The sequence below is a fragment of the Crotalus tigris genome, unplaced genomic scaffold, assembly GCF_016545835.1.
Source record: "Crotalus tigris isolate CLP2741 ecotype Arizona unplaced genomic scaffold, ASM1654583v1 scf7180000024375.2447938, whole genome shotgun sequence".
Lineage (NCBI taxonomy): Eukaryota > Metazoa > Chordata > Lepidosauria > Squamata > Viperidae > Crotalus > Crotalus tigris.
The window spans coordinates 321,342-344,331 of record NW_024100545.1 but is presented as its reverse complement, the minus strand read 5'-3'; the positions used below and the strand labels follow the sequence as shown (position 1 = coordinate 344,331).

At 35.0% G+C, this 22,990-nt stretch overlaps 1 protein-coding gene across 9 annotated transcripts in view; it reads right to left on the bottom strand.

Moving 5' to 3' along the window:
* Window positions 1-1,104: 1,104 nt before the first annotated feature.
* IQUB (IQ motif and ubiquitin domain containing) overlaps window positions 1,105-22,990 on the bottom strand; it is a 42,475-nt gene continuing 20,589 nt past the window's right edge. For 8 of the 9 annotated variants that reach the window (XM_039328276.1, XM_039328275.1, XM_039328279.1 and 5 more), the window contains 5 exons: window positions 21,551-21,721; window positions 16,453-16,629; window positions 7,916-8,164; window positions 5,638-5,823; window positions 1,105-3,096 (listed from right to left, as the gene is read on the bottom strand). In XM_039328276.1, coding sequence (XP_039184210.1) covers window positions 2,929-3,096; window positions 5,638-5,823; window positions 7,916-8,164; window positions 16,453-16,629; window positions 21,551-21,721 — 951 coding nt within the window. In that variant the 3' untranslated portion in view covers window positions 1,105-2,928. The remainder of the gene's footprint in view (window positions 3,097-5,637; window positions 5,824-7,915; window positions 8,165-16,452; window positions 16,630-21,550; window positions 21,722-22,990) is intronic. The other variant, XM_039328284.1, reaches the window with a different exon arrangement.

Below are 22,990 nucleotides of genomic sequence, written 5' to 3'. Positions count from 1 at the left end.
ATAGGCATATTTGATAAATGAAAATCCTAATTAACCAGATGCTACACTGTATTTTATGCTAAAAAGTGAATGCAAAAACAGAACTAGAACTTGTTTTAAGGCCTTTGTGTTTAAGAATCCAGGTCTGTACTGAATATTTGGCAATTAAAATGCTGCCAAATTGTTTCTCTACATTTTTTTTCAATCACAAGAGTTAGAAACACCATGCTAAGTCCAATACATTGGATTAAATGATGCATCCAAATGGTGATATTAGAACATCTCCATTTATATAGTATACCTGGCAAGTCCCATAAAAAAGTTATTAGCTTTTGAGAAAGGCATGCGTGTATTATACAAAACACTTTCATTCACATTCCTATTGAAAACATTGCTGGTTTGACATTGCAAATACACAACAGTTCTTCCAAGTCCCTTCTCATTCTGAATGAGGCAGTGAGAACCTGCTATTGTGTATGACTGTTCATTTAACTGTAAATGGATTATAATACCCATTTTTACTTACCTTGAAAGAAATGAAAGGAAAAAAATGATAAAAGACAAAACTGGTAACATCCCCAAGAGAATCTAGTAAATCATATAAAGAATATTTTGACAATATGTACTTCATATATTTCCAAAATATATTTCTCCCTTCACTCTGGTCAATATATAAGTTGTATTTCAAAACTTTACATTGTTGATATGTAAATATTTTATTTAAAGTGCTCTTTATAGTGATGTTCTGTTAAATCTTACAAACAACAAAAAGATGCTTCTTAAATATTCCAGGCTAAACACAATAATTTCTTTTCTTAGGAAAATCTTTAAAAGTTTAGTTAATTCAAGATGTGCTTAGAAAAAGATAAATGCAACATGCGATTATAGCAAACTAATCAATCCAATGTGATGACTAATTTGTAGTATTTTTATTAATTTTCTATGGAAAACATTTTTGTTTTGCTTTCTTACACAAAGGTCTTTATTATAAAATGGGTAGTAGGCTTTCCATGGGAAATGTTTAGGACTGTTGGATGAAGATGTCAATAAAAAGTAATACAGTCTCTTGTGTATAACCCGAATATCAGCAGAAGACTACATACACAAAAAGACTTTTTCATTGTGTATTTTGTGTCAAGAATTTTATTCCTTGTATATGTCATACAAGAATTGTTTCCAAGTAACAGAGAAACATAGATAGTGTGCAAAGGCAGCCACCAACATTTGTTAAAAGTTCTTGTTCTACAATTTAAAGTTTTGATATATATTAAGTAGATATCACAGAAACAGTAGAAGACAATTAAGTTGCCCTGATGTTTGGTTGTGGTTGTAACTTGCCTTATGTGTATTTCCCAAATGGACCTAAAAGAAAGGAATGCAAGATAATGCTTATGACATCAATGTGTTTGGATGCATCACTTAGCAGCCACCAGGGTGCCTACCTCCTCTGATTATAATTGTTTACAGGTTCTTTTAATTAAATAGAAAGCAGGCACACTGCAAAACAAAGTAATTGCCTCTACCTTAATATGATTTACAAGAATGACTCTGGATTCACATAGACCAGATATATGTTTAGGAGGAGGGAATGGATTATTTGAGCCAGTGCTTTGTTTGCGTCTGCCTGACTGTCCAGAAAAAAAAGAGAAAAGAGAGAAGGTAAAAAGCATTGTGAGGAAAGAGTGTGGGAAGAAATTTTACCACATTTCCTCTATGACAGAGTGTTTTATTGTTCACCTGCCATCAAGAGAGTCACTATGTGAGAACATTGATCAACATGCTCCCATTATTTGAAACGATGGTCTATGGCTGCCTAAATTGTTGATACTGATGAATCCTTATTGGTATCATTAATATAAACACCTCTGAGAGAAATTTTAAAGGGAGTTTGTACCTGACAAAACCTTACTTTTAAGGGAAAACACTATCAGCTGGTTTGCTAGATATAGGCAATGTCTCTGCACTCTTCTAAAATAGCAGTGATCTTTTCCTGTAATTAATTTTGAAAAATATTTTCCAAACAAGTAATAGTCTGATGGCTGAACACAATTTTATGATGCTTTATGCAGTTGCTGGTAATATTTATGATGCTTATACAACTGAATAGATTTAATACCTCCTTGCAATTGTCCATATTTTACTCGGATGCTTCCAGCAATTAAAAATTGATCTATTATGTAATATGTATAAATTGGATTACTGAAGAACCAAGGTATTAGTCTATGTCCATATTAGTATATAAATATTATGAAAACCACACAAAATAGTTATAAATCTTTAAAATGTCTTCAACCATGGCTGTTTGACTTCTATTTGAATTTACTCTCTAAGATGTTGATAATAAGAAGATAGAGAGTAAAGGTAAGAAAAAATGAATAACTTAACCTTTGACATCTTTTTTCATTGTTGCCTCAATAAATTGTATTATACCTAATCTGCTGTGTTACAATAAAAAGTGATAGTGCTGGCCATAAGTGTGTGTGTGTGTGTGTGTGTGTGTGTGTGTGTGTGTGTGTGTGTGTGTATAAATGTACTCCATTTTATTTTGTATCGAAGTAGAATCTCTTTAAGAAAGTCAAGGTCTTTAATATGTGCCAGGTCTCATATGCAGGCATTCTTGAAAAAAAATAGCAGCTCTCTAGTTTAAAATTGTCTTTTAAAGTTGTTACTTAAGACTTGGCTAGCGTGCCAAAATATTCTTTCTTTAAAGAGAAAAAAATGACTAAAAGCATTTTGTATATTATATACCAAAGAGGTATATGTGAAAGAGGCAAGTGCAGTGTAACAATAATGAATTGGAAATGAAGTTCTAAGTTGAATTTTTGGCAATACAATTTAAAGAAAAATCTAGGGCATGCAAACAAACATTCTTTAAGCTCATGATCAGGCCAGCTTTTCAAGCAATGTTCTCTTCTTTTAAGAGAACAGTTCTAAACTTTTCTATAAGTGTTATTTTGATGAAGCAGTTGTTACAGACTTTGTTACTGAAAGATCTTCTGTGTTAGTTTGCTTGTCACTTTTATGAAGAGCAGCTGCCAGTTCTGGGAACTGAGAGAAATAATTCCTTGCAAGCATTTGTTTGTGCCTTACTCGGTGAATGAACACCTTCTCATAAGCCTGAAAGAAAAGAAAAATAGAAAATGTTTTGATTGGTTATATATTGGCATAGCAAATTCTTAAACTATGGATGGCATTAATTTTTAAATAAAAAAACTAATAATCATTTTGTGTTTTTAAAAAGATAACCCATAGAGTTGATTAGCTCAGAGATGCAATGCCATTTACAATGAACTACTGCAGATGTTAACAAATGGGTACAAGTTATTAGGTTGTGATTAATTCCTGCTCAGTTTTTTAAAATGATTGATTTGGAATCCCAAAGGTGCTGTTCAAAAGGCAACTGGACTTTCTTGTGTTTTTTTCTCTTGAAAACGTTTCCCTTCTCATCCAAGAAGCTTCTTTAGTTCTCCAGAACTGAAGAAGCATCTTGGATGAGAAGTGAAATGTTTTCAAAACTTTTCAGTTCAGTACTCCTTGTCAAATACGACTCAACTCCATAGTTGCACCTGTTGTTGCTTGTAGTTTGCCAAACAGCAAGGGAGAGCGGTGAGAGAATTCCTAACGGGGGAGGGAAGGTCTGGAATGTAAGAGAGCCTTCTGTTGCGGGCAATATGTTATCCACCAAGGTCAAGTTATGAAATGTTTGAGTGGTGCAGACAGTCTTTTCCCAAAACAAAAGAACTGAACCCAATTGGTGAATTATGAACTGTGGATGGCCCAGAGGGGAAAAAGGGGTTTTATCTATGTGGGTTTTCACAGGAAAATCCCAGAACTGACTATGCTGACTCAGGAATTATGAGAGTTGTAGTCATGAGTCATAAAAGAGCCGAGGTTGCCTACCCCTGACCTAGATGGATCTTTCAATAAAGCTACACTCGTGGTAATTTAAAAGAGCCGAGAGTTTCTTTTGTTGAATGTGCCAAATGGGACATTTGACATTAGTCAATTCTTACAGTAGTGCCTACCTGGATCCCACTGGAAGCCCAAAGACCCAAGATGTTGGCAACAGGCAAAGAATCAAAGAGAAGAAGCCGGAGGAGCACCTGGCTCAAGAAGCCTCAGTGGTGCTGCAGACTGGGGCAGAGGTGCAGCTGGCAGGCACGTGTTCCAAACTGAGGGCTGAAAAGCCAGAGTTGCAAGCAGTGAGCCTAAGAGAGCAGCTGCAGGATGTTCCATACCAGGGACTAAAGTCTCACTGGGCAGCAAACATGGGGAAGGCGGCTGAGGCTGAGGACCCCCTAATTCCCACAGGAATCAACATGACACAAGGGAGAAGATGGAAGATGACGCAATTGGTCATATTTTTTATGCAGTTTTGAGAACTGTTCTGGTTACTAGTTGACTTTAGGGTATGATTCAAAATGCTCTTCATAATATAGAGTCTTGTTATTTGTGGCGTCTACCTACCTTTGGTTTTTTCTGTCCAGTGAGACCAGATAGAGTAGCTACCCTTTGGGTCCCATCAATAAAGCATGTCATCTAACAAGACTCAGGAGGTATGCCTTCTCTATCACGGAGTCTACTCGCTGAAATAATATTCCCAGAAATTCAGATGGTTGATGATGTTTAGGAAGCTATTAAAGACCTAGCTATTTTCCCAGGACTTGGGGTGGGGTGATAGTTTAGTTCCTGTTAGATAGGTTGTTTTTCCTTTGTTTATAAGTCTGTCTTTAGACTAGTCATAGTTTTTTCTCCAATCCTTTTTGAATTGTTCTCATTTTTTAATTGTAAGCCAGCCAGAATTGTTGTAGTTTTGCAGCTATTAAACTATATTAATAAATAAAGCAACCAATTTATTTTCCCACTTTTGCTCCTTAATGCAAAGCAATAAGCATGCAAAACACTCAAAAGCACTCATAAACAATGTGATATAAATGTATATACATACAGAGATTTATACAGGTAGACCTTGATTTACAACCATTTGTTTACTGACTATTCAAAGTTAGCATGGCACTGAAAAAGTGACTTACAACCAGTCCTCACACTTAGGATCATTGCAACATACCCACAGTCATGTGATCAAAATTTGGGCACTTGGTAACCAGCATGTATTTACAATGGTTATAGCAGGGGTGTCAAACTGCCGGCCCACAGGCCGGTTGCATCATGCAGAGGCTGCGCCCATCCTAGCTCTGGCAATGCAAAAAAAGTCACGATACATCAGGACATATCACGTGACGTGGCGAGTTTGATACCCGTGGGTTATAGCATCCTGAGGTCATGCAATTTCCATCAGAAAACTTTCCAGCAAATTTTTCATAAGCAAGGTCAATTGGGAAAGCCAGATTTGCTTAATGACTACATGATTCACTTCACTGGGGTATGATTCACCCTAACCATGGAAATTCTGGTCCCAATTGTAGTCTTAAGTCATGAACTACTGTATACATTCCAAAGTGGAATACCTGTCAAACAATCTGCATAACAAAGCACACATTCTATGCTACCTCTGTGTTCCTGTGTGCCTTTTTAAAATTGAATCTGAAGGATTTCAATAGTACCATACTTTATGGGATTTTCCCACCCTTTACTGGATTGAATTTATTTATTAAATATATATTTCATGTTTGTGGGGTGGCACATTTAAATTAATACCGTCTCAAGATCATTTAGTTTAAGATGAGCTTCAGCTTCATCCTCTTTGAGGAGAATAGTGTTCCAGGGCGACCATTCTTGCCACTTATTCCACCTAATCATGACCAAATCATACAGATCATCCCAAGCACTAAGAGCTGACTGGGAATCCCAGAAATGTTCCACCATGTAGTGTAAATCTTGGAGCTGCAATATAAAAACAAGAGGAGAAAAAGAAATAATAAAAGTTAACTTCAAAACTTACCACATTTATAAAGTTGTTGCTTTGAATGACTACTATTGTATGCCACACATAGTCACTACATTTTAATTACAGATTAAAATGTTCTCAAGGAAAGTATTTCTCCCCTCTCTTTCTTTCTGCAAAGGCTGTGATAACACACAATCAGTTTATTTATGCCAAAAGACGTATTGCCTCAAATACAGGTTTTTAGACATTTATTGTAAGGTTTTTATGCAGATGGCTATTTCTACTTCCTCTCTTGACAGCTTGCTTGATTATCAATTTGTTGTTAGAACATTTTCTTGCTGCTAGCCACTTCCCAAATCCATGCTGTTAGTAAAGAATTAATGATCGGCATTCACAAATAGAAATAGTACTTAATTAAATTTGAAGTTTGTAATATTCCACTACCAGTGAATTTCTCTCTTTTTTGCAAATATATTAAAAGTCTGAATTTCCAACCTGGAAATTCAGATTTTTAGTATATTTACAAAAAAAGAGTTCTAACCTGGAACTCAGCAATTTTATACCTAAAATGACATAATCCATATAAGCAACATTAGTATAGCTTAAATACTTTATAGTATAGTGTATTTTCCACTATATAAATAGCTGGCACGTCACACTGGCTTTAAAATTATAAGTAAATAAATAAATATAATTATTGGTAATGTATATTTTAATCACAGGACTGATTTTATTAATCATCATGAGAAAATGAGATAATATCACATATATAGTTTCGCAACTGTGAAATATCATAACATACAGCATAAGGTTGCCTTAAACTTCAATTACATTAATGAATGTTGTGATAACGGACCTGAAGAATAAATATAGCCACATGATTTGAGAAAAAGTGTTTCTTAATAAATTGATTTGATTAGGTTCAGTCCAGGGACATAAATAATTAATTCAGCAATGTACTTATAAAGATAAGTATCATTACCACCAGATTTCCATTAATGCATACAAAAAATTGTTATCAAGAATATGCTTTAGATTCAGATACATTTTGAATTGAATCTTATATAGACAAATTATAGAGATATCTCAATAAATTGAAACAAGACTCATCAATGCAAAACAGAATCTAAATTTTCCTGAAGCTTTCATAGTGATTTAGTTTTCAAATGAAACAAATCAAAAACAGATCAATTTTCTCCCCAGATATGAAGGAAAAGGTAAAGAGAGAAAAGATGTGATGTAAAAAGATGTGATTTATATCAAGACTCTCCAATCATAATGCTTTGATGCAGGGGCATTGAATAATGTAAGACTATGCAAACAGGCAATGCATTTTACTAGATGAGTTTTAAATGGAAAATTCACTTGGGACCAATTCATTTCTGTTTTTAAAATGAAATAAATAGGGCTCATTATACATATTATAGTGCCTTCTAAAACAGTACACAGCTTAATAAGCAAACATAGAACATATTGCTATTTCTTAATATTAATAATTATTTTATATTTTTTTGCATTCAGATACAGATATATTTTCTATGAAAATGAGATTCCCAAATAATACAATTTTTGTTTTAAATTCTACTTAATTATTTTCAGCACAGGATGTATTTCACTAACTAAAATGCAGCAACTTGAAATTCTATTTATAACTGTGGATAAATATGTAATTGCTGTTAAGTAATACAATTTAATTCTGGAACTTTATCATCTAATCCAATTTAATGTTAAATTGTACTTAATATGTTTCAATTATTAAATTTGGTGAACATAGCGTATTATTTACCTTTTTACCCTAAAAATAAACAAAACCAAACATGCTTTAAATCACTATGGCTCAAAATATTCACAAATTTATCTACTATAAAGTTTGCATCGCCTTGAGGTTTAAAGTCATTTATGAGGAAGTTAAGATGAATCTATATAGAAAGTAGTGACAGCAGCTCTGATGTAAACCACGGGCAAGAGACCCGGATTACTGTATTTAAACTATTTCTTTTGTACTGTATTGACAGAATAAAAATCCTACCAGTTTTATGTCTTCTACATGTTTTTCTTTTGTATTATTATCTTCTATATACTGCATACCTGAAGTATAAAGGCAATCTTAGCACCATCGCTGTATTTCATTTCAGACTCTCTAAGATTTCGGAGCATCCGTTTGTACTTCAAAAAGGCTTCCCTCTTACGAGCCTCATTGTCCAGCTTGCAGCAAAGACGGCACCGGCCGATGGTGCAAGAACTAACAGATATGGCAAAACTAGTAGAAGGTAGATATTTTTTGCAACCCAGGCAAAAATAGATGTTGTGATAAAGCTTCATTGGATCAGCTGGTACCTGCAAGAATGCTATTATAAGGTTTTTTTTTTCATAATGAATCAAAAGCCTAAACCAGAGGTTTCTAACATCATTCCTTTCAGTGGATGAAACTGAACTAAAAGAGAAGATGAGCTAAAGGGTTTCAGAAGAGAAACTGATCTGGATTCATCTGCACATGTGAAATGTTGTGAAGATAACACTGAACTACACTGATAAAATCTGTAAAAATTACACTTTTATAAGAATTTGTGGTTATATTTGAGCACACACCAGGCTTCTGGATTGAAATGACTGAGACAAGCATGTTATTATCAGTTAGATAACTAATCCTTAATATGTAATAATTTGCATTTTCAAAATTCACTTCTATTAACTATAATTACAATTTCAATTAGAAGTAACAAAAATAAATTGTATATGTATTAATAGGTAATTTACAAACCAGGTTGTAATGATCTACATTAACTGCTATCTCACCATCAACCTTACAAATTAGCTGCTCTGTGGATTCATTTACCCTTAGTAAATTATAAATTATGAAATGTACCTTATCTCTCAAACAATTACTGTGATGTAGCACAATATAATAAACCTAGCAATTAAGAACATACTTTTAAACTTTGGTATATGTAGCTAAGTTTTAAAAAAATAAATGTTCTTTATATAAAACACTTTGAGAGGAATGTAATTATCAATACAAGCCATAATAACTTTGTTATACAGGTACTGAAAATATTTCAATAGTTTATCTCTTTGCATATCAAATAGTCTAATTGCCATACTGATTCCCCATCTACTTGCTACTTCAGATTTTACAGATAGTCCTAGACTTACAACCATTCATTTAGCAGCTGATCAAAGTTACAATGGTCCTGAAAAAAATGAGTTACAACTGATCTTCACACTTACAATTGTCAGAGCATTCTGATGGTCACATGATCAAAACATGGACACTGACATGTATTTACAATGATTGCAGCATCTGATGTCATGTGATTGCCATATGCGACCTTCCCAGCTAGCCTACAATAAGCAAAGTCAATGGGGGAAGCCAGATTCGCTTAACAATCGCATGATTCATTTAACAACTTGAGTGATTCACTTAACAACCATGGAAAAAGATCATAAAATTGGGCAAAACTCACTTAACAACCTCCTTGCTTAGTAATAGAAATTCTGGTCCCAATTGTGATCATAAGTCAAGGACTACCTGTACTTCTATGACAACATTCATAGGCAATTCATAAATAAAATCAAAATGTAACAATGGCAGTGACATTTTTCCCTCTGCACCATCACTCTGCTGAACACCTAATTCCCACAGCACTGTCTTAGGTCTAAATATATTTACCCAAGTAATAGGCTATATTGGTATTATCCTTCTCATCTTCTCATCTTTCTCATTTTCTTATCTTTCCTACTATCTTCTCCTATTGGAATCTTATGATTTATCACTTGATGGTTGTATCTTATGATTAATGATTGTAACTATGATTTATGATCTATGACCTATCACTTTGTTGTTTGTATGTACACTGAGAGCTTATGCACCAAAGCCAAATTCCTTGTGTGTCCAATCACACTTGGCCAATAAAAGAATTCTATTCTATTCTATTCTATTCTATTCTATTCTATTCTATTCTATTCTATTCTATTCTATTCTATTCTATTCTATTCTATTCTATTCTATTCTATTCTATTCTATTCAAACTGCCTAGAGATATGTACCTGTGCTAATATAGTATGCTGGGGACAAAAATCAACAAAAAATTAATTATCTTGAAAACCATGACGGAGGGAGATACCTGTGTAGTTAAAATGCCCTATTCAATTTTCCTCTACTGTATTTTCCAATGGCAGCAACTATTTTCACTACCAGTCCTCCAAGGCATTTTGAAGATACAAACAATGGTAGTACAATTGTCTTCACTGCTGTTGACTTTGGAATGGACAAGAATGCCTCAAATCAACCAGTACTCCCTTCAGACAGCAATAGAAATGCAAAATTCCCAAAGTGAGTCTGTGCCCTACTTCCAGATGAAGGAAATTCTCATAGTAAGGGCAGAAGGAAATGCTCATAGAAAAGAGTATTTTATTCACTTTCACATTATAAGAAAATATAAATTATTAGCCCCCTCCCTGTCCCCATGCTTTGTAGTGTGTACAAACCATAACTGGCTATTTCACACAAGCTGAGTATGGTATAATATATTTCTTGTATATAAATTTCACTAATACTGCAATGATTGGATGACAGCATAGCTATTCAAGGTTTTCCTCATCATGTTTACAAGTTTCAGGGTACAGCTCTTAGGAGGCTAAGGTGGAAGGTAATGTCCTACTTGAAGATGGAGAAAATAAGAGAAGATTTCAGTGTATGCTGTTTACATAAGAGTGTTCTGATATTGAGAAGAAACTGACTGAACAATTAAGGTTGCCACTGAAACCTACTAACAAGTTCAGGCAGAGATGAGGTAAATTTACTAGCAAGTCTCAAGAGAAGGAGATGAGGCATGTGTAGAATCTGAATAGAAAATGGCTTGCCTCCAGGATCACTTCAGATTGGAAGTTTTGCAATTTGACCTATGCTGCACCTGAATAAGGAGGAGATAAATTTCAATACCTGGAGATAGCACTCTGGAAACAAAATGATATAGTGTTCAGGCCAGATGAGCATAAATGTCATGTGTGCAAGGGCTCTGGGTGTCATATTTACAATGTTTCCTGAAGAATCTACCTGTTTGTCATAGTGCAAATAAAACTATAAAAATAAACATATTATTTCAATAACATTATTTCAAAATTCACTTCATTACAGGATGGATGGAGTGATCTGTGTAGAAGGCAGAAGGAATGGCCTTAAAGATAGGAGAAAGAGCCATTCCCAAGGCAAAAGTCTGGTAAAAGAACCCTAAGCCTGAGCCAAAATGTAATGTGAGTAAACCTCTTAGACAAGCCCCCCCCCCAATTTACACAAAGGCACAGAGAGGGAGGGGGGAAGCGCATTCAGATTTGCTAAGATTTTGCTACTACAGCATTTCGCTGTGTCCCTGCTAACAGATACAGTGCCCTTGCTGACCTTAATAGGGACATTAAGGAGACAGGTCAAAGTAGTTGTGATGATAACTCAAATAAGCAGGGGATCGTGGTCCGAGATGAAGAACTTATTTTTGACAGGGAGAAGTGCGAATCAGGTATTACACATCAGTCTTGCATCCATCCAAGAAAGAGACTGAGTTACTTGGCAATAAATTCACAGATTTTCTGGAGGAATATTTAAACAATGGGGACAGTGAGTTAATTGAAACAAACATCCCTGTCCCTAGCAATCTAAAAATTATAGGGTTATCAATGCATGTAACATAGATGTGTGTGTGGACAAGAATATCAACCTTGCTGTCAAGCAAAATCAAGCTTTTAATAGCGAGTGCCACACAAAATGCACTAACCAAACAGGTGGTAAGAAAATAGGGGAACTCAGGCACCACACAGGTTATGTAGAAAATAAACACAGGGTCAGTCATAAAGGACTCAAATGTCTATACACCAATGCACAGTAAATAGGGTGAACTAGAAATTGAAGTAAATGAGGGCAGATATGATATTGTTGCCATTACGGAAACATGGTGGGATGAAACCCACAAATGGAACACACAGCTAGAGGAATTTAAATTATTTAAAAGAAACAGACCAAATAAAAGAGGAGGTGGAGTTGCTCTCTATATAAGAAATAACTACATCTCTACAGAAATAGAGCCAACAATGATGAAAACTGTCTTGAATACATTTGGGTCAATATAAAAGGGGGAGGGAAATGACATTGCCATAAGTGTATACTATAGGCCACCCAATCAAACAGAGGAAATAGATGAACTTTTTGCTAGTCAGCTAACTAAGTATGTCAGCTAACCTTAGTATGTAGGAAGCACATCACAATAGTAATGGAGGGCTTTAATTACCCTGCCATCAACTGGGAGACAAACTCTGCACCAAGTGGAAGATCAAACAGATTCCTGACAAACCTAGCAGATAATTTTGTCTCCCAAAAAGTAGAGAAGGGAACTTGAGGATTAGCCATATTGGATCTAATCCTCGTTAACAAAGATGAAATGATAGAAAGTGTTGAAGCCACAGGAACCTTGGAGGGAAGTGATCATGCAATAATGGAATTCAACATTCTGGAAGCACAAGCAATAGAACACATTCAAACTAGAGTCTTGGACTTTAAGAGAGCTAATTTCAATAAACTCAGAGAGAGCTTGGGAAGAATTCCATGGATGAAAATCCTCAAGGAGAAAACAACTCAAGAAGCTTGGGAAATTTTGAAAAGTGAGATAATAAAAGCCCAGTCTAGCACAATACCAACAAAGAAGAAAAATAGCAGTTCTCAAAAGAAAGCAGCATGGCTGCATAAAGAACTCTAGTTCTGATAAATTGAAAGATAAAAAGGACAAGTATAAAAAGTGGAAAGAGGGGCACATAACTAAGGCAGAATATCAGCAAATAGCCCAAGCCTGCAAAGATGAAGTGAGGAAAACTAAGGCTCAAAATGAACTAAGGCTTGCGACCAAAGTCAAAAATAACAACAAAAAAAGTTGTAAAAAAAAAGAAAAAAGTGAAAGAAATGATTGGCCCATTAGTGAGGGAAAGTGGCAAGAAGGTGACAAGCAACAGGGAGAAAGCAGAACTATTTAACTCGTTTTTTGCATCTGTCTTTACATAAAGGGAAAAAACAGTCCAACCTATCAAAAACAATACCATAAAAAACAGATTAGAAACATGTTAAGATAGGAAAGAAAATGGTAAGTGAGCATCTGTCCAGCCTAGACAAGATCAAATCACTAGGATCAGATGGATTACACCCCAAGGTTCTCAAGGAACTGGCAGATGTGATCTCAGAACCACTGAACTATATTTTTCAAAGATCCTGGAGCACCGGAGGACTAGAAAAGAGCTGATGTAATTCCCATCTACAAAAAAGGGAAAACATAGATCCAGGAAACTACAGACCTATCAGCCTGGCCTCAATACCTGGGAAGATTCTGGAAAAGATAATCAAACATGAATCAGTGAACACCTAGAGGCAAACAAAGTCATTACTAAAAGCCTACATGGTTTTGTCAAAAACAGATCATGCCAGAAAAATCTTATTGCATTCTTTGACCAAGTGACAAAATTAGTGGACCAGAGGAATGCTGTGGATATAATTTACTTGGACTTCAGTAAGGCATTTGATAAAGTAGATCACAACCTACTACTTGATAAGATAGAAAAATGTGGGTTAGACAGCATCACCACCAGATGGATTCGTAGCTGGCTGACTTGCCGTACTCAGCATGTGGTCCTCAATGGAACTGCATCTACATGGAGGGAAGTGTGTAGTGGGGTGTCCCAGGGCTCTGTTCTGGGCCCAGTGCTCTTCAACATCTTCATCAACGATTTGGATAAGAGGATAGATGGGGAACTCATCAAATTTGCAGACGACACCAAGCTGGCAGGAATAGCCAACACTCCAGAAGACAGGCTTAAGATACAGGAGGATCTGGACAGACTTGAACACTGGGCACTATCTAACAAAATGAAATTTAATCGTGAAAAAAGTAAGGTTCTACATTTAGACAAGAAAAAATAAATATACAGGTTTAGTATAGGGGGTACCTTGCTCAATAGTAGTAACTGTGAGAGGGATCTTGAAGTGCTGGTGGACAATTACTTAAACATGAGCCAGCAGTGTGCTGCAGCTGCCAAAAAAGCCAACACAGTGCTAGGCTGCATTAACAGAGAGATAGAAACAAGATCATGTGAAGTATTAATACCACTTTACAATGCCTTGGTAAGGCCACACTTAGAATACTGCATCCAGTTTTGGTCACCACAATGTAAAAAAGATGTTGAGACTCTAGAAAGAGTACAGAGAAGAGCAACAAAGATGATTGGGAGACTGGAGGCTAAAACATATAAGGAACGGTTGCTGGAATTGGATATGTCTAGTTTAATGAAGAAAAGGGTGAGAGGGGACATGATAGTAGTGTTCCAATATCTCAGGGGCTGCCACAAAGAAGAGGGAGTCAAGCTATTCTCCAAAGCGCCTGAAGGCAGGACAAGAAGAAACGGATGGAAACTAATCAAGGAGACAAGCAACCTAGAACTAAGGAGAAACTTCTTGACAATTAGAACAATTAACCAGTGGAACAACCTGCCTCCAGAAGAGGTGAATGCTCCAACACTGGAAGTTTTTAAGAAGAGACTGGACAGCCATTTGTCCGAAATGGTATAGGGTTTCCTACCTGAGCAGGAGGTTGGACTAGATGACCTCCAAGGTCCCTTCCAACTTTATTATTATTGTTGTTGTTGTTGCTGTTGTTGTTATAGTAAAAGTAGTACTGACTTGCATTGGTTTTCTAATCTGATCTACCTCAAAGGACTGACATTTTATATAAAGGCAATCATCATCAAGATCAAATTCAGTCCAAAAATTAGATGGGCTCCTATTATGAATTTCCAAGCTTCCTGTTTTCTCAAGTATTTTTTTTTAATTCTACCTTTTCAATAGCTGATCTATAATTGCTTATGATGCTATTATTTTATTGTGAAATTTGTGTATGTTATTTACTTACACAAATGTAAGTAAATTACTAAATTGACCTGTTAAGCGTGTTTAATAACTATGATGGGGTTAAGATGAATCTTTACTCGCATTAGCCCTCTTACAAGGCACTGCAATATTATAATCCCAAGATCACATCAGGGAGAGAACTTAAAAAAATTGGGGGGGGGGGTGTTCGGACTTTGATTTCACTGTTCACAATTTTATAGCAGAGATGAGAAAGTTGTGGTCCAGCAGCTGTTACTGATTTACAGCTCTCTTGTTATTGTCTGTGCAGGTGGGGGATTCTGAAAGCTGTGGTTCAGCAAAATTCTAATTCTTTAACTTTGCTATGCATATCTATTGGCAAGTCCATTTTCTTCAATCACACATATGAGGCAAATGCCATGTTATATTAGCAGTTCATTTTACTGTATTCAAATATTTTTCTTTCCAGTCTGTTAGGTGGCAGACAGTATACTCCACCTGGCTGTCACAAATATATCTGGCTTTCATGTCATTTTTTTCATACAGAATAGCCTCATCTATTCTTTCTGTTTTGTGTATGTATTTCGTAATTAATCAACTGTACTCTACAACAATAATAATAATGTAAAATTTGAGATACTTATTTAACTAGCATCATATTCTAGGCAATTTATAATATGATGTGATAATATGATGTGATAATGTAATGTAATAATAAATATAATATAATAATATTATAATATAATATAATATAATATATTATAATATATTATAATATAATATAATATAATATAATATAATATAATATAATATAATATAATATAATATAATATAATATAATATAATAATATAAGCATGGTGACATAGTGGTTAGAATGCAGTATTGCAGGCTAACTCTGCCGACTGCCAGGAGTTCAATTCTGACCAGCTCAAGGTTGACTCAGACTTCCATCCTTTTGAGATTAGTAAAATGAGGACCCAGATTGTTGGAGGCAGTATGTTGACTCTGTAAACTGCTTAGAGAACGCTGTAAAACACTATGAAGCAGTATATAAGTCTAAGTGCTATTGCTATATAATAACATACAATAATACTGCACTATATATTAGAAAATCTACAACAATATAATAATGCAATTACATTGCATCTGGCATCATTGGGTCTACAATATTTTCCCAAAGGCTTTAGAAATACTAGGTCTTCGCCATTTTTGGAAGACCATAAATGCAGGGCCATCCTTATCTTGGAAAGGTAAGCTGCTTCGTAAGAGGAGAGCCCCTACAGAGAATCCTGAGATCCCTTCTAGTCACATCTCCTAGTAAGAGAGATACCATGAATATCTGCTTTCTGGCTACCCAGGCCAGATAGGCATTATGTATCTGGAAAAGGTGATTTCTTAGATCCCCAAGCCCCAAGCCATATAGGGTTTTAAAGTTAGTAACCACTACCTTGAATTGCACTCAAACACTGGTAACCAATGCAATCCCTGAAACATCCATGTAACTGTAACATGGGAAGTATCAAGAATAGCCAAAAACTCTATGAGCCACTATGCTGTGGACCAGCTGAAGTTTTAGGATAGTTTTCAAGGTGGCTCAACTTAGAGCAAATTAAAGGAATATAGGTGAGAGTTATCCATCTTTTGGACAGCCAATGGACTATTTAAACAGAAAAGGAATTTCATTTAGCTTCACATTGCACTACATATATATGTAACAGAGGTGGAAAATACCTTGAGAAGTCGTGCAACCTCTGGATTAAAAAGAGGTGTTTTAATATACTGAAGAAATAATGTACAGATTCTTTGTCGAAGTCCTTGTAAATTACATTCCTTCACTGCCCGCATCATGAGGTCTGCTTCTCTATCAATTAATTCCACTATTTCTTGCGTGAGTTTACATTCGTGTTCCTGAAAAAATAAAGTGTTTAGCAAACCATAGGTACACGGTTACTTATACTGACTGTAATTCTTCCTTTTTCTTTTTTTTTTTCTTTTTTATTATTTTTTTTTAATCTTTTTTTTCTTTTTCTTTTCTTTTTTTTTTTATTGAAAATTTTTAAATTTTTACAAAAACAAATCCCCTTCCCATACCCCCCCCAACCCTACCTCACCCCCCTCCTCCCCAACCTCCCAAACCCTCCCCTGAACTTCCCAGAGCTAAGTACAGGCTTAATTAAGAAAAAAACTTAAAACACTTTTAAAACCTAAACAAATTTAAATACAATCATCATTCTATATAAACTCCCTCCAAAAACGCAAATTTAAACATTACTTTCTTTGAATATCTATGCCTATAATATAAAATCTAATTTCTCCCTCTTTCTTTATCCTAATACAAAAAAATAAACATATAAACCTTTGTTATACCATTAAAACTAAATACTCTTAGAAAACTTAAAATAAATACATATTTCCTTCAATCTTCATAATCTTCTCACCTATCCAAAAAAAAAAAACTTAAAAATCCTAAACAAATCTAAACAAATTATTTTCTCTTAAAAATATTAATAATAATATTTAAAAACTTGAAACACTTTTAAATCCTAAACAAGTCTAAATACAATCATCATTCTATATAGACTTCCTCCAAAAACACAGATTTAAACATTACTTTCTTTCCTAAACAAATCTAGACATTTAATTAAACAAATTATTTTCTCTTAGAAATATTAATAATAATATTTAAAAACCAAATTTAAGCATTACTTGAAACTTAAACAAGTTATACTCCCTTCGAAACACAAATTTATTACAATCCCCTCACTGAAATAAACAAATTGTAATCCCTTCAAAACACAAGTTTAAACAATATTATCATTAAAGGTTTAAAACTTAAAGCTGAAATATATTATTATCCCAAAACACATGTTTAGACATTACATAAGACATTTTCCAAAAACGATATAAGTTTTACTTCTCCCACAATCTCAATAGTAAACTTCTTGTCTAAAGTTCTCATTCAATGTCCATAATTTTCTGTCCAATAACCAGTTACATCCACTATAAACACAAACTTCTTATCTAAAATTTTCATTCAATATCCATAATCTTCTGTCTAATAGCCAGTTGCATCTACTATAAGCACAATCCATATCAGTCTCTCTTGCCCGCAAGCATCGAAAAGAATGCGTGGAATTCTGCCCTTGAAGATCGCTCCAAAGAGTTTGTAAGTCCTGGTTGACCCCCAAGCTCAGGAATCAGTACCTGTGAAACTTCCTCAACCTCCTTCTTCTGTTGGTCTTTCTCTTTACATTTATATGTTTTCCCAATTTCCATTTCTGAAGATTGCTCCAAAGACTTTGTAGGTCTAACTTCCGAAGCCAATACAGGTAAGGATTCCTTAAATTCCTCCTTGTGTTGATCTTTACAATTGTAAGTTATACAAGTTATCCTCTGCCCGTTCCTCTCTTGTTGATGCCCCTCAAACTGAGATTTCCCAATTTCCATTTCAGGCAGCAATTCCACCCTTGAAGATTGCTCCAAAGACTTTGTAGGTCCAACATCTCCCAGAGATTCAGAGACCACTGAATATGAAACTTCCTTAACCTTCTTCTGTTGCTGCTTTTCTTTGGAATTATGTGCTACACAAGTTGTCTTCTGCTCCTCGATCTGGACTTGTTGAGACCTAATAGATGGCGATGCACATACCCCCAGGACCGAAGTATAAAAATCTTTTGCTTGAGAAACAGTATTAAGTCTATGACATGTCCCCAGGTAGTTCACCACCATTCCAGTCGGAACATCCCATCTAAATAGAATTTTTCTCTTTTTAAGTTCATTTGCTAGAAAAGCAAACTCCTTTCTTCTTCTTAAAATTTTAGATGGGATCTCCTTAAAAATTATGACATCTTGTGAAGCAATTTGAAATCTCTTCTTATAATAGGCTTGCACAATTTCATTGCGTAAAGATCTTTTACCAAAGTAAATTACCACATCTCTTGGCAGATTCTTCTGTGCTGCCACCACAGAGTTAACCCTAAATAATTTTTCAATTTCACTAAGTATTCCCTCTTTTTCTTTATTCAAAATCAATGCAAAGTCCTTTGCAACCATCTCTTTCAAATCTCCTTGCAAAGACTCTTCCAGGCCTCTGATTCTTAAGGCATATTCCATTTGTCCATATTGAAGCATAAGAATCTCATTTTCCATTTCTTTTTCCATACTTTCAATTTTCCCCTCCATTATGTCCACTTTTTCAGCTACCTCTTCCACATGGGAGTTCACCTTTTCAAGAACAGAAGCAACTCCTTCTAAAGCCAAAACAAAATCTTGTCTCAAGATCTTATTATTTTCCTCTAAAATCTTTTTCATTTCTGCCCTAATTTGAATTATAACATCTCCCATCATGTTTTGCAAATCCTTCATAGTTATTAGCTGACCCCCAGAAGAGGGTGAAACTGTTGATTTAGAAGCTGTAGAAATCCCTGGACGCTTTGGAGCCATCTTAAAGAAAAACCTTTAGCCCTTCTTAAAAAATTATAAAAAGTCCTTCAAAAATCATAACTCCCTCCAAAGAAGGTCATTATAATAAAAAGAAAAAAGGGAAAAAGAAAAAAAAAGGAAGAGAAAAAGAATTAAAAAAAAGCTTTACTCCTTCTTAAAAATTGCAAAAAATTAAACAGAAAAAAGTCCTTCAAAAAAGGGTCATTACAATAAAAAGAAGGGAGAAAAAAATAATAATAATTAAATAGAAAAAGTCCGTTCCAAAAAAAATACTTAGAGATACCAAAAACAACCATTCCAATCATAAGAAAATAAAAAGGGAAAGGGAAAGGAAAGAAAGAGAAACACCAAAAAGCCTGCCGGTCAGCATTCTAACTTCAGAAAAAAAAAACACCGAGAGATTTGCCGATCGCCATTTTACTTTCCCTTTCAACAAAGAAAAAAAAATAAAAAGAGAGAATAAAAATAGAAGCAAGTCTTAAAACTTAAAATCCAAATAAATCAAAGAAAGCAAAAACTAAATCCTCTACTCAGCTCTGTCCGTTTATAAAAAAAAAAAACTCACCAGTTCTCTTTAAGCACGGAGGTGTTTGCAGCGGCTCGTTTTGTCCCTGAGGACAAAAACAGCTGGGAAGCGGAGACAAGTCTGAACTCCGTGGGAGCACTCCTTTCACCCCCCCCAAAAAAAACTTGGGGGGTGCAAAAGAGGCTCTACCACTATTCAGACACTCTCTACCCCCCCCTTTGCCCGGGAGGGGGATTTTGAACCGCTGAACAGCTGATGTCTGCTGTTCATAGCGGTTCTTACACTTACCCAGGAGAGACGGCTACAAAGTAGCCGCCATCGCGCGCGCAAAATCCACCGGAAGTCCGACTGTAATTCTTAATATCAGTTGCCAATTATAATAGTTTACAGGCGGCAGAGCATTTAAAATATTCAGAGAATGGCTTTGAAAGCATCTTCTGAGAAAGGGTCAACAAAGAGTCAAAATTTGAGATACTGCTCAACATTTCAGAAACCCTTTGCTTTTAGAAATGTGAATACAGTGCGTTTCTCAGCCATTAGTTGTGATTTTTAAGCACTTAATTAACCAGAAAAATAGTTTTTATAGTAAGCTACATTTAAAACATCTTCCCTGAAATGAATGAAGTATTTTTGGAGTTTTTTATTCAGTGAAAATAGCGATGGAGGGAACCCAAGCCAGATTAGAGACACACCAAAGGTTTATCTGCAGAAACCCTCACCCAAGCAATTTTTCTCAGAAGGCACATCTTCTAGTTTGGCTTTAGGATAGAAATCCAACACTTGCTTCCCAGTTGTTCTAATATACAGTATTCTGTATATTTAAATATCTTCATAGTAAGTCAGTGTGCTTAGGATCATAGATCTCACTTTTTCATCAGCGTTCAAAAGCAATGAAGAGTGCACACTGTTGATCACACAGGACCTATTCATCCCCTCAGGCCCTTTCAATTTTTCAGTAGTGGTTAATTGAGTTATTTGTTATCTTTTAATCTGGCTTCATTCATTCATTCATTCATTCATTCATTCTAAGAGTAGAATGGAAGCTACCAATTAAACATACACATATTTATTTTGTTTAAGGATTAATATGGCTATCCAAATTGCAATAATGTGATTCCTGTGGCATACAGCTATAAATAAATCATAGCATTTCAAGTGTCAATAACAAAAAATCAATAAAGAAAACAAAATTGTACACTTGAGGTATAACCACAATATACTCAGCATCCCAGAATATTCTGGCTCCAATGCTGAGAAAGCATCCACGTCTTCAAAGCCTTCCTGAAGGCCAACCAGACTGGAGACAGGCGAATCGTAGGGAAGAGATCATTTCAGAGGGCAGGGATCACAACTGAAAAGGCATCCTTCCTATGTCCTGTCAGATAGCATGTTTCAGACAAGGAGCCAGGAATGTGTCCACTCTATTGTAATGTGTGGGACGGCCAGAAACAGTTAGACAGATGATCTTTGCAAATACTGAAGTCCTGGGCCATGAAGGTGGTAATCAACATCTAGAACTGCATCTGAGAGCTTACTAGGAACCATTGCAGTTAGCAAAATAGAGGTGTAACCTCCACAAGAGTAAGGAATAAAGCCCTCAAATATATACAAATGGAGAACATCAAATATTTACTTATAAGGGCTCAAGGCAACATTTCACAATTTTCTCTGCAACAACAGCTCTATGTGGTAGGTTTGACTAAGGGAGAATGACTTGCTTGATACACAAAACAAGCTTCCAAAGCTGATGAGATGGTTGAACCTCAATCTCCTTGGTCTTAGTCTGACATGTAAATCACTACATACTATTGATATGTGATATCAGTGTGTGTGTGTTTTTAAAGCCTTGGAGAAACATACCTTCACTGTATGTTTCAGGGCTAACAACACATCTAGCCGTTCATCTTGGGGAAGATCTTTCATACTAATGCTGCGATAGATTCCAAGTAATTCCCTGGCCCGCAGTGTGAATTGTGTATCCATTTCTGTGGTTCTGCCATCGAATGCTTTCCATCTTTTTGGTTCTGCACACTGGAGAAACAATTTGAACCAATGATTATAGAACAAGGAGCAGTACATGAATAAAGTACAGTGCTAGAAGTTTAATGGAGGTTGCTTCTACATATTTAACATTTCATTTTAGTTAATTAAAAAATAATCATTATTCTAAGAAATCAGCAATTACTAAAAGCTTTTTTTATAAATCCTTAGATAAATTGTGAAATCCAGTGATTTATTGTAAAATTGTAGTTTCCTAATGAACATAAAAAATTCAAAGGACAATACAAAAAATATGAAAGACTTAATGGGTTTAACAGAATGCAGCTAGAACCAGTATTATCATATAATAACAGTTTAATGATGCTAATCTGATGATAGAGATGAATAAAACATTTTCCAAAATGTATCAAGTTTGTCCAAATTCTTGAAATATGGAAGCCATAAACACTTTTTTGATATAATCAATCTATACAGATTCCATATTCCAGCATTAAGGTTTTTACTGATTTTGTGGCAATCATGCTTTTTTAAAAAAGATGGATGGGCAACAAATAATCAAAATAATGTAAATAAACAGATCTTTAGGTTTGCAGTCAGATAGGGGAAGTGGGGAAGACTGGGAAAATAAAATAGTATTTTTTTAATCTGACTGTTTAGCACCTGTTAGACCCTCAGTGGCATGATCTTCTTTCGTGTAAACCAATTTTCATAACAGGAGATGAACAGCTGTGCACAAAAATTAGATACAACTTAGCATAATAACCACTGCCCAATTTCTGGAGCTTGGATGGTTTGATGAAGCAAGATAATTTTAAACTTTGGATTTAATAGTTTTAGATTTAATAATTTGGATTTAATAAACTTAAAGGTTTTTCAGATTACTATAGATATTCCTTGAGAATAAATGCTTGAGAATAAAGTATTTGTAATTAATAATTAAAATAAAAATAAAAAATAGCATTGGTAAATAACATTTATAGCACTGAGTCAAATAACCAGAAGGAAAACAGGTAACTGGATTGCAGTAAACCTGTTTCAAACAAGGAACTGACAAAGGACTAGTTTGTGGTTACACATAATACAGGGCCCAGGCTTTGATTGCGTAATTATGGCTATCATATTGACTTTTTTGATCTCCTTCATGAATGCTTCTGCATAATTAGTAAGTTGAAGAGCCTTAACATCATTTGACCCTTGCACTTGAGTTCTAAGCTCCTACACTTTAGATCTGTGGTCCACCCACACTATGGATTCTACATAGTGGAGGAGAGACATATGCATATTAATTTTCTTTGACAG